The sequence below is a fragment of the Sapajus apella genome, unplaced genomic scaffold (assembly GCF_009761245.1).
Source record: "Sapajus apella isolate SASKATOON/1434 unplaced genomic scaffold, GSC_monkey_1.0 scaffold41, whole genome shotgun sequence".
NCBI classification, from domain to species: domain Eukaryota; kingdom Metazoa; phylum Chordata; class Mammalia; order Primates; family Cebidae; genus Sapajus; species Sapajus apella.
Genome location: NW_022436981.1, coordinates 9,593,626 through 9,606,643, shown reverse-complemented (window position 1 = coordinate 9,606,643; position 13,018 = coordinate 9,593,626). Strand labels below are relative to the sequence as shown.

The 13,018-nt window shown below is 40.9% G+C and overlaps 1 protein-coding gene across 4 annotated transcripts in view; it reads left to right on the top strand.

The window, feature by feature from the left end:
* PKHD1 (PKHD1 ciliary IPT domain containing fibrocystin/polyductin) overlaps window positions 1-13,018 on the top strand; it is a 496,842-nt gene that overhangs the window by 150,062 nt on the left and 333,762 nt on the right. For all 4 annotated transcript variants that reach the window (XM_032299663.1, XM_032299664.1, XM_032299662.1 and 1 more), the window contains one exon: window positions 11,276-11,488. In XM_032299663.1, coding sequence (XP_032155554.1) covers window positions 11,276-11,488 — 213 coding nt within the window. The remainder of the gene's footprint in view (window positions 1-11,275; window positions 11,489-13,018) is intronic.

The following is a 13,018-nucleotide window of genomic DNA, read 5'->3' as shown; positions in this document are numbered from 1 at the left end:
ACCCTATGGAATTGTCAGGACTAGAAGCCAATTAGCCTGGCCCAACTACTCATTTCCCAAAGACAGTGAGACCTTTTGCACAGAACAGTGGAAACTTGGCTGGCCACATTGAATGGGCTTATTTTGAGCATAGCATTTTTAGTTGGCTGCATGGGTCCCTATCCTGCCAGAGAAATCTGCACTGATGAAAATGGTTTCTCCCAACTGCTATTGTTTGTGTTTCTGAGACAGTGATTTTATTTCATATATATATATATATATTTTTTTTTTCTATATTGCCCATTTGACTGCAGTACCAGGCTAATTAAGGAATTAGTATGTGGCATCCATTCTGGGGGAGGTGTCTGATTCTTTTCCTGCATCCTGTGAACATTTTTGCAAACCCTTTCTGGTTCATATTTTCTTTTTTTAATCAGGCAGAGACATTACAATTAAAATACCGTTAAAGTGATTCTGGCAAGTATTGCAATAAGCATGTTTTTTAATTAAAGGAAGAACAGGGGGATGCATAAGCAGTATCAGCTAAAGGGGAAATTTTCTTCTGATATCTATTTTAATTGAAATTTTGAAAAATGGAAGAAACAGCAGCAGCAGCAGCCTCTGCTTCTGTGTGTGTGTGGCTCCATCCCAGGTTGCTAGGTTTAGGTGTTCTGTGCTTGATTAATTAGTAGCCAGCCAGAGAGTCCATTCCCTTCGCCCCCAATCCTTAAAGCCTGATTTATGCCTCATATCCCCCATGAATATGTGAGGGGCTCAGGCATCTATTTCCTGAGCTGCTAGTGGATAGGATTATGGAGCGTGGACTAAGCTCTTGGGGGCTCTCGTTTGCCAGCCAAATTGATTTTCCGCCTCTCTGGCCGGGGACAAGCCCACCTCGAAGGCTTCCCAGGCTCTGCTCCAGTGGATCAGGCACAAGTCTAATCCGGATCTTGCCAACAAAGGAAGCTGTGTGCATCCCTGTCACAATGCAGGTTTCTTTGGGCTGTGGATGCCTTCTCTAAATGCTCCTCTCTCATCCTCTTCCTCACCTTCTCCGGGCTCCTGCCCTCAGAACACCATAGTGCAGTAAGGTACAGGGATATACCCCAACTCTGCCCAGATCACCTAGCCAACTCTCCTTACCCAGGCAGAGCAGGATCTGTCTGTCTTGAATGGATGATTGTCTATAATTCTCCAGGGAAAGGGAATGCCATAGGCTTCCCCAACTATCCATTTGACTATTTAACAATTGAGAGGTAAGAAGTGATAGGCTGCTACATTTTTTAAGAAAAAATGGTGAACGAAGGTTAATCAATGTAGGCAAGTTAATAAGATAGTTTACATCTCAAAATTTAGGTAGTTCAAGCTTTGAGTAAATGAATTATCTAGCTTGGTGATACAAATTGATCTAATGAGTTGGGGTTCTCAGATCCCTCCCTGGTCTTGCTTCTGTTTACCTCTCATGTTTCCTCTATTTAAAAATAGAATCACTCTCTCTGGGTTTATTTTATCACCTGACATTCACGTCCTAACCTAGCACATGCTGGCTGTGCACCCTTTCTCTCTGGATCCTCCTAAAAATGGCATTTAGGGTTTGACACACTCATCTACCTCTTTCACAGTTCTTAAGGCTCTTCTGTGAGCCTGTGTCTCTGCAACCTTCTGATCCTTCAAATTCACCTAATTCTTTGATCCACTCTCAAGAATCTTGCTACTTCCTTTCCTTATTCTAGCCTTTAAATGTTAATGGTTGATAGTTGTTTCCCTACCCCTACCCACCTAATCTTTCTTCTGTTCTTACTCTTCATGTCCTCCCTGGGAGACCTCATTTGCTTTGATAATTTCAACTCCTCGTCTTCAACAAGTATTGAGTGATCATTTACCACATTCTCCATGTGCCAGGCACTGTTCCAGTGAACAGTGAACAAAACAGGCCAAAATCTTGCTTTCATGGTGTTTACTTCTAGAAGGAAAACAGTCAATAAACAAAATGAGCAAATTATATTTTTTGTTAAATTTGTTTTGTACCATGGAGAAAAATGCAGCAGGAGAAGCGGATAGGGAATACACATTGGAGGTGGTGGTTGGGAATATTTGCACACAGCGAGAGCAAAGGTTGTGATGCAAGGCAACAAAAAGGTCAGCGTTTCAGGAGTATTGAAACAAGGGGGAGAGCAGAGGCAGATCGGGCCAGAGAGAACCAACCCTGTAGGGTTTGATAGGCTTTGACTCTAAGTGTGATGGGATCTAATGAAGAATTTTGGCAGACTGGTAACGTGATATGGTTTACATGAAAGAAGCAATGACAACACTGAGTGTTGTTCTGGGAATTGACCCTGAGGTAGAGGATAAGGGCAGAAACAGGGAGCTGAGTGTAGATGCTGTTACAATCCATGGGTAAGATGAGAGTGACTTCGACAACAGAAGTAGATGTGGAGGTGGTAAATGGTTGGGTTATAGGGGATGTTTTGAAGGTGGAGTGCATAAAGTTTCCTGAAGTATTAATTATGCAATGGGAGACAATGAAATTTAACTCCATGGTTTTCAGACTTAGCAAGGATGAAGTTACCATCCACGGAAATGGGAAGGACTGAGGGAAGATCTGTGGGGAAAGACAAGGAGTTCATGGACATGCATAGTGGAGAAAGTGTGAGACATCCAAGTAGAGATGCTGAGTAGGCAGTTGGATATGTGAATCTTGAGCTAAAGGCTTGGAGATGTAAATTTGGGAGTCATTGACAATTAGCATGCAATGGTGTTTAAAATCTTAAAGCAAGATGAGACAACTGGCATGGTTTACAGAGACTGATAAGAAAAGTGTTTAGAGAGCTGTGGCTTGGGACTCACCAAATGTCAGGGATTGGGATGATCAGGAGGAATCAGACAGAAGAGGCTGAGAAGGGGATGCCTAAGAAGTAAGAGGAGAACCAGGTGGGTTTATACCCAACTTACTTCATTAGAAAAATCCCATGTGCTCACTGTCATTGAGTCAATAGGGAGCTTTCTTAGGATTTGCTAAAAATGAAGACATGAGGCCGGATGCAGTGGCTCATGCCTGTAATCCCAGTACTTCGGGAGGCCGAGGCAGGTGGATCACGAGGTCAAGAGATCAAGACCATCCTGGCCAACACGGTGAAACCCTGTCTCTACTAAAAACACAAAATAATTAGCCAGACATTTGGCACGTGCCTGTGGTCCCAGCTACTTGGGAGGCTGAGGGGGAAGAATCGCTTGAACCCAGGAGGCAGAGGTTGCAGTGAGCCAAGATTGCGCCACTGCACTCCAGCCTGGTTGACAGAGCAAGACTCCATCTAAAAAAAAAAAAATGAAGACATGAAAATACATATCAGGTAAAGGAAAGACAGAGGTTCTAAATAGAAGAGTTTATTCTTCAGTTCTTTTATGAGTTACTAGCATTTTTGCATTTTATGAGGTTTTCTTTAGAGATTCAATACAATGTATAGAATGTAGCACACAATGAACATTTGATAGAAGGATAGAAATATGGGATTTTTAAAATGGAAATGAGAAAATGAAAGAAAGAAAAACGAAGAGGCTGGGCAAGTGAGGAGAGGGAGTTTTAGGAGCGGAGTGACTAAGTGTGTCAAATGCTGCTGGTCACTTAGAAAGGGTGAGGACTGAGCATTGAGCCTTAGATTCACCAATGTGGTTGCCATCTGTGGCCTTGGCAGGAACAGTTTTGCAGGGTGGTCAGGTAAAGGCCTGACCAGGAGGGGTTCAAAAGTCAGTGATGAAAAAGAATTGAAGATGGTGAGTATAGCCACTCTTTTGAAGACTAGTACTCTATGGTAAAATGTTTATACTTTTTTTTTTTTTTCTGTAAGGGGGGAAAATAGAACTGTGTATTTGTTTTCTTAAAAAAAAAAAAAACCAACAAATTATTTTGTGGTTATTACAGAGGATGACTAATTGTTGGGTTAGCCAAAAGTAGGTTTTGATGTACTTTGCAAACATTAGCTAGCTGCTAAAAGTCTCGTTTACTTCCCTTTAAAAGAAACAAAAGAGAAGTTTAATGGAAAGAGGTGATTACATGTAAAAAGTTGTGTTCATTTATTTGTTTTAGAGGGAAGTAACAATAATGATGGTTGATTGGTTTTTATAAAATTACCCAAGGTTACTTGTGGGACATAGTCAGCTTTCATGAAAGTCATACCAAGCAATTTAAGGGTCACAGCCAAAGGCTGATTTCAGCCCTGCTCTTTATTTCAGCATTTAGAAATGGGGTCAAGCTCTATAAAGTACAGAATAAAGTCCTCCCACAGCCCTCCCAAACTCAAGTAACTGTCCTTTAAAGCAGCCCACTGTATATTTATTTTAACCTAATAAAGTATGAGGATGAAAATCTAGGTGCCTGGGCACAGAGATAGATTAAGAATAAACTTTATATTCTTTCACACAAAGAAGATTTTATTTGTTTAATTATTTCAGGCAAAAATAGCTGAATTCCTCATCAAACTTCCTTCTAAATGTACCTAGGTTTTCTTATATTTGCCACTAATAAAGCGGTGTGGGCATGCTTTTTAGCAGGAGTTAATGATGTTCATATTAATTAATTAGTCCTGTTTATCACACTCCTGACAACACAAATAATTCATTTTCTTTGGTATGAGTTTTTCTCCCTTCATTAGCATCGTTATTAGTTCCTGTCAGTAAATGATATTTCAAAATTTCTACCAATTTATTACAGTGTATTTAATATTTTTCTTCATAGTAAAAGGGACCAAGCCCAGGTTTATATATTTTACCACTAATCCTTGTAATCTGTTTCAAATCCTTTTTGGAATAAGGCAAGGTATATCTTCATTAACAAAATTAAAATAAATCATGTATAAACAAGCCATAGGCAAACTTTCTTAGTTTCACACATGTTTTTCCTTAAATGTAACTCTGAGAACAACCCTAATTAATTGAAAGCTACCAAGGAAGGTTTGTGGAAATGGATAGGATCTGAGCCTTTTGGTTGGGTGGTCCTGGGTTCTAATGCTTGGTTCTGCCTATTCTGGGCTGGAGTAGGTATAAAGGCCTCTTAGCCACATTCTGCTCTGTGAAATAAAGAAGGTGATCTTTGTCTCATAGACTGGTTTTGAAGGTCATTTCAGACAATATATCTACAGATTTTGGCACATGGTAAGTGCTGAATAAACAGTGGCTTGCTTGTTTTCCCTGTAGTCTTATTTGAATTCCTGACCCTGCATCTCATATGTTGCTCAAGTGAAACTCAGTGATTACTGCAGCACAGGTGGTGTCAGGAAAACATGAGCCTCATGCTTCTATTAGTGTCCCATGCACATCTGACTGCATTCTTAAAGATGTAGACATCAAGTGTTCTAGAGTTGGAAGGAACCTCAGCAAACCCATGATCCTACCTTCTACTTTGTGGATGAAAACACAGACTACTGATAGGCACTGAATAGGAGAGATTTTGGTCCTGAATAATCTGAGGCCCAGCAATTGTGTTGACTTACTGAGGGTCATTCAGAGGTCAGTAGTAGACTCAGGACAGGACCCTTGATTTCATTCCCTGCCTTCACCACTTTCTCATCAAGGTCAGTTTAGATTTCCTAACTACTTACAATGTGGGAGTCCTGTCATGCAAATCCATTTTCTACCAGTTGAATATAATTATGTAGGACATTAATGACATGTGGCTGTGAGGAAAAAATTTTAGTTAACATAAAATGTGACCTGTAGGACAGGTCATGTTTCTTCCTTCTTGTTCTCAGTGGGATTCATGATTATTACTGAATTTCTATGTAATGACAATGAAAGGAAAAATTAAAGTCAAAATGGGTAGGGAATCCTTTGGAAGTCTGGTAACAGTATGGTACTGCTTTGGCATTGAGCCTGTGGACTGACCTTGCTGCTTTACCTTAGAGTATGAAATATTATACATGACATATTTCAAAAGGAGCAGTAACGGAGAGATGTTAGATGCGGATGGTCTAGCAGTGCTTAGGTGGTAGGGCACTTGTAGAAATTGAGCAGGTTGTAGATCTAATCACCTGGTGAGTTTGTCCTGCCAGCTGCACAGACAAAATCAATTCAGCGACACTGTAGCATTGCATGCAGTAAAGAAAGCGTTTAATTGATGCAAGACCATCCACACCACTTGGGGGTTGGGATTATTACCCAAATCAGTCTCCCTGAAGGCTCAGCCATTAGGGTTTTCAAGGATAGTTTGTTGGGCAGCAGACTAGGGTATGGGGAATATTGTTTGGTTGGGGATGAAAGCTTAGGGGTATGGAAAACAGTCCTTGTGTGCTGAGTCTTGTCTTTAGGTAAGGGCCAGAGGATGGGTTGAGTCTTGAGTAATGAATCTGAGTGAAGTCAGCTGCTGATCAGAAATACAAAACTCTAAAAAAAAATCAAAAGATCAATCTTAGTTTCTACAATAGTGGTGTTATCTACAGGAGTAATTGGAAAAGTTGCAAATCTTGTGACCTCTGGAACAATGGCCGGTTATTGTTTAAATATGCTAAACATCTTAGCAGAATTTTGGCCCGTCTTATAATCCTAATTTTGTGGCCTTTCTTTAGTTTTACAAAGATGGTTTAATTTTGGAAAGGGCTATTATCATCCTTGCTTTAAGGTTAGACTATAAACTAAATTCCTCCCTTGGTTAGCTTGGCCTACACCTAGAATGAGCGAAGCCAGCCAGCCTGTGAGGCTAGGAGCAAGATGGAGTAAGCCATGTTAGATTTTTTCTCACTGTCAGACTCTTTGCAAGAATGTTTTCATAGCAATAATGGAGGAAGTGAAGATGGTAAGTGTGATTATAGCCACAGAGACCATTGCATTAAGGATTGAATAAGTATCAGACTCTAGACCAGGGATCTATAAGTAGTGTTTCAATAAATCTCACCTTAATCTTCTGAGGGTGAAATTCTTACCATACCCATTTAGCAGTTGGAGAAATGGATACCCAGGCAGGATGTGTTATTCTAAATTGTGGCTGAAAGAAAAGGGCCCTTGAAGGAGTCTGGTCCAAGCATACATCCCATGACTGTTACTGATGGCCTATGGCTTGGACTTTAGAACTGAAGAAAAGAAGGTTTGAGGAAGAGATCTGAGGAAAGCTGAAGAGAAATTAGGGAAGAGGTGGGTTCCATATTTGACTACTGAGTCAAACATTATTTATTGATCACTATCTCTGCATTAAGATGGAGGTAAACAATTGTCAATGAAAAGACTCAAACTCTGTAAAATATTTGAAGAGATTAATTCAGAGCCAAATTTGAGTGGCCATGGCCTGGGGCACAGTCTCAAGAGGTCTAAGTACATGTGCCCATGGTGGTAAGGCTACAGCTTTGTTTTGTATGCTTTAGGGAGACATAAGACATCAATCAATACATATAAGATGTACATTGGTTTGCCCTGGAAAGGTGAGACAAGTAGGGGCAGAGGCTTCCAGGTCATAGATGGATCCAAAGATTTTCTGATTGGCAGTTGGTGGAGTTAACTTATTAACTTATCTAAAGACCTGGAATCAACAGAATACAGTGTTTGGATTAAGATATGTGGTTGTGGAGCTCAAGGTTTTTATTATACAGATGAAGCCTCCAGGTAGCAGGCTTCAGAAAGGATAGATTGTAAATGTTTCTTAGCAGACTTAAAAAGGTTCCAGACTCCTAGTTAGCACTTTCCTGGATCAGGGTAAAGATCCAGAAAGGGAAGGGAATTCTCTACAGAATGTAGATTTTCCCCTCAACACAGCTTTGCAGGCCCATTCAGGGTCTGCTATCTGTCATGTGATACTATACTAGAGTCAGGTTGGAATTTGGTGTCTTATTGTTACAAAGTCTGTTTTATCAGTCTTGATGTCTTTGTTCTAATGTTAATGCTGGTTAGTTGTGTCTGAATTCCAAAGGGAGTAGGGTATAATGAGGTGTGTCTGACACTCCCTTCCCATCATGGCCTGAACTAGTTTTACAGTTTAACTTTGGAATGCGCTTGCCTAAGAGGAGGGGTCGATTCAGTTAACCTGGGACTTAACATTTTATTTTTGGTTTACGTGGTAATGACAAAAGTATTTTTGCCTTCTTCTCCTCTCCCTCTTGTTTCTCCAGTGTATGTTTAACTGTTTCCAGCTGTAATTTCTGGAAAGCAACAAAAACTCAACTCAATAACTTGGCACTCAGGATTTATGGCTACATTTAGCAGATGAAGAGTCTTTGCTCTCCACTGCCTCACACCAAGACTCTTCTTATTATAATAGAATCTGGCTTTGGAGCTATTTCGGGTACCTTGCTCTCTCTACATCCTTTACCCCCACTTTGCTCATTGAGACACTGTGTGGACTTAAGTGTAAGAACAACATCGTTTCTGAGAAAATGGGAGTCTGTATATATGTTTGTATATAAAGGAAATAGAGGTGTTTAAATCAGAATCTCTAAAAAGATGTGTCCATTTACTCATTCACTCAACAGTTGATTGTGTATTTAGTGCCAACTTTTTTTTTTTTTTTTAAGAAAATGAAAATCCAATTTATTCAGCTCCCGGGCAAGGTTCCATGGTCCCGGGGAAAGGGGCCAGGGAAGTCGCACCAACTTCCTGGAGCATAAGGTTTTTATAGGTAGGAGGAACGAGCAACAGCTGGGTGCTCTGATTGACTCCAGGGGAGTGGGATTGAGACGGGGTGGGTTTTCTGGTGGGAGAACGGGCCAGGAGCCTTGCATCAGCTGGAGCCTTCCAGGGGAGCCCTGCAGCAGAGCTAGGTGCTGAGTGCAGAGCCTGGTGCTGGGTGCAGAGGTGGCTGTGTCTGGCCTCCTGGCGAGGCAATCAGCCTTACATTTTGACCCTTTTGATGATATAGGATGCCGCTTCTTTCTGGCTACTTCCTGCTGAATAGGGGCGGAGTGTGGGAGAAGGGTCAGTTGGCTGGTGCCTCATTTGGGAGTCAGACATAGGGGTGAAATAGCATCTGGTTTACGGCCACCCTGGAAATTTCCCTCATGCGGGCCTGTAAAAACCTGAGGAAGAAAAGGGGTCAACATTAACAGAAGGCAAACGACAATGATGGGGGTGATAATAGGGATCAGCCAAGTAAGCAAGGGGGATTGCCACCAGTTAAAAGGTGAGACTGATGCATTTTGCTTCTTGCAGAGGTCCTCTTGGAGGCGATAAAGAGCGTTGACATTTTTTCCACAAGGCCTGTTTCATTGATGTAATAGCAGCATTGCTCCTGAAGAAACAGACAGATACCCCCCCTTTTCTGCTATCAGCAGATTAAGGGCTCGTCGATTCTGGAGAGTTACGTGGGCCAGTGACGTGATTTGTCGCTGGAGGGAGGCCAGGGAGGCGGCTGACGCCTCAATGGCCACACGGAGCTTGCCATTTGGGCGGCTGAAGTGACACTGTAGCCCAGGGCACTGCTACCCATCCCGATTGTGTTTTTCTAGCCACTTTTCTAGATACCAAGAATTTAGAAGTGAACAAAATAGATAATTCCCCTCAGGAAGCATGCATTCTGGTGGAGAGAGGGCAGAAAACAAACCTGTAAATATATAATATGCCTGATATCAAGTATTATAAAGAAAAAGACATTTAGGCAAGTGGTAGGGTGTGCTATTTTATATAGACTGGAGAGGGAAGACCTTGGTGAGAAGTTAACATTTGAATAGAAACAAGGGAGAGCGAGCCATGGGACTGTCAGAACATTCTGATAATTCTGATAGCATTCTATATATTTCTGATATATATATATAATTTCTATATATATATATATATATAAATTATATATATATTTAATTTATATATATAAATATATATATATATATTCTATATATTTCTCTTATTCATGGGAATATGAGAAGAACATTCCAGAGGTAAGGGCTCATGCATAGGCCCTCAGGCCTGCTTAAGAACAAACAGGCAGGCCAATATGTGTGGAGCATATGCGTAAGTTTTAGAAAATGATATTAGAGAGGTACTGGAGGTTGCATAGTAAATCATGAGGGACGTTTTGTTGCCAAATATAAGGACTCTGACTTCTATTCTGAGTGAGATGGGAAACTATTGTTGTATTTAGAAAAGAGGACCTCTGGTGTGTTGGATATAAAGACACAACTCTGACTCCTTTGTTACAGGATGGAAGAGTTTAATCTGGTGCTTTTGCAAACCACTCACAGGAGGAAGATGGACTTAACAGCTTATTGAAGTTAAAGTGTTTATTCATATGGGATGCTTTAATCATTTTGACATTACTGAGAAAATGCTATGTAAAATGTAAATATTCTGAATCCTTTTGAAGAAACATGTTATAAAGATGAAAAATCTTTTTAATTTTTAAATTATTTAATATCACAATACAAAATAATTCTATTATTAACTAATATTGTTGGGTTACTGAAAATTTGGACATCAGAGCAAAGTGGTATGTGCATCAGTTAAGGTTATCTGATGGCCAATAAGAGAAATCAACTTTTCTTTTAAAAATGATATTTATTGGGAAGGCATTGGGTAACCTGCTAATCAATGGAAAACAGTCTGAAAAATCAGGAACAGAAATACATAGGAATCAAAGCATTTGATGCGAGTAGGGGGAGGTGGGGCAGGTAGGGAGATTGGCAGGTGGTTGTCTCAGAAGCAGGTGTTCTTCTCAGGCTCTTTAGAATGCTACCACTGGAACTGAGATCTAAACATTTCCTACCTCTCTTCCCCTTTCCTCCGTATCTCTCTTAATGCCTGAGTATGTGACTCTGGCCATGGTAGGATAAGATGTCTTGTTTGACAGTCCCACTCAGCAATAGTCAATGGGAAGAGCAATAGCTCAAGGAAATTAGCATCTGTTAACAAAAGAAAGTATAATGGATGCTGATCAGCTAAATGCTACAAATGCCACAGTGTTAGCCCCAGTTACATTTCCTTTCACCATAATTCTTACAATTTTGGCACATCTTCTTCTATCCATATTTCTTGTGTATGTCCCAGTTTTTTTAACTTAATTTTATATGTTGTTAAATGGCAAAATTGGTAGTCTTGTCATACATTATTTAACCATTCCTAAATTGCCCAACATTTAGATTATTTTCATGAAAATGTAATAAATACAGCAGCAGAGAATAGTAATAGCTAACCTAAGCTGGCTGAATGGTAATTCTTGACTCCTAGATGTCTGGTCTACCCTACTGTGCTTCTACAAGAGAGAGAGCAAGATAAAATAAGCCCACATTCCAGCAGAAGTATTTAAATGAGAGAGATTTCATTAGGCATTGAAACTGACAAAACAGTAAGCCGTATTCTCCCAAGAACTGACAATTTTTTCTTTGTCCATTAGGGGGCAAGCTGATTTTCCTGGCCCCAGGACCCATCGAGCTCAGAGCGCATGCCATCCTTGTTTCTGACGGTGGAGAGCTCCGGATTGGATCCAAAGACAAGCCATTCCAAGGCAGAGCTCAGATCACACTCTATGGGAGTCCCCACTCAACTCCCTTCTTTCCCTATGGAGTCAAGTTCCTGGCTGTGAGGAATGGAACTCTTTCCCTGCATGGTGAGTGAGGCAGTTGATCCGAGGAAATGACGTAGAGCTGTGTCTAGCAATGGAAACTGATAAAATTATTTAAAAGTCTTTGATGATAGTTGCTAAGCCAACCAGATCAGTTAGAGCATGGTACTGTTTCCTTAAATAGCAAGTATAACCATTATGGTTTCGGTGGCAGATTATACCACAGTTCCCAATTATTTGCTCCCTTTCCTGTAAGAGGATTGTGCAAACTTCCATCCACTGTTAGGTGACTTTCAGTGCCTTCTTGTGGGTAGACCACACTTCCCAGCCCCTTTGCAAGAGCAGACTTAGCCTTGGAGTTGTCAGGGGAATGTGAGCAGAAATGGTGGACTACATGGCCAGGGGAAGGTTTTAAGACCTGTTATGATGCTTTAGCCATTTCGTTATCTTCCTGCCACTTGAGAATAGCCTGTCCCAGATAGGGGCAGTTCCTTCAGCTTCGAACCTGAATGAAGACAACATGGGGCAGTGCTGCAGCTGACCTACTGCTCTCATGTATGTGAGTGAGAAATAAGCCTCTGTCGTAAGCCACTGAGATTTGTGTTTGTAATTGCAGCATAACCTCGTGAAACCTGACTGATACAATTACTTAGCGTGTACTGATATCTCTTGACATGCAGTAGCCTGGTATTCCAAATCAAATGCAGACAACCTCATTTAGTTACTGAACCCTCTTCCTGTCTCCTCCCACCCCCTATCCCATGAACAGGGTTTAATTATAGTTCTGCTTAGAATCCTCTTACAGGCAGCAGGGGTGTTTAAGGATTCCTAGGAGAAAACGGATTAGGCTACTGTGTGTTTCCGCTCCAACTTTATTTGCCTTCTGATCATCTAATTCCACTTTGCAAAATGGACATTTTTCACCCTTGAGATTCAGGAAATTACTAAATGTGCCAGGATAATCCTTATTAACAACTGTAAAATGTCAGTATAAAAAAATGAGTAAGCATATTTCAGTGGGCGTTTATATGCTTTTGGTTGCATAGCATGAGCCAAAGGCGGATCAAAAATGTGGGCTCCAGATAGTGACTCAATCTCCAGAAAACATAATGTCTACATTGATATTTCTATATTGGCATCACAAAATAACCCACTTATCATAGGATAACTGCCCTAGATGTGGGCATGGAGCTGTGCCGAGGAGTCTGCCATTTTTCTCTGTCCAGACTCTGTCTCATACCAACCACAGGCCCCAATCATTGTCTATCAAAAAGCACTCTCATGCCTCTTTTGGCTTACTATGAGAGGAAGCAAGATCTTTCCCTCATGCCCACAGTGTTGACTGCAGGCTATCCGGTGTGCTATACACTGGGCGTCAAATTTTGTGAGGTTAAAAATACTCCATAACTCATGGGACAGAAATTCAAAATGCTTACTCTGTTGATTCTATCATCAACTTTCAAGAGACCTTTTTTCCTCCTGTCCTCATCAGCAAGTACCTACACTGATTTTGTAGCCCAGGATCTATTCCACGTCAGCCATGGTTTTCAAATGTTTGCTCTAGCCCAGTGGCCT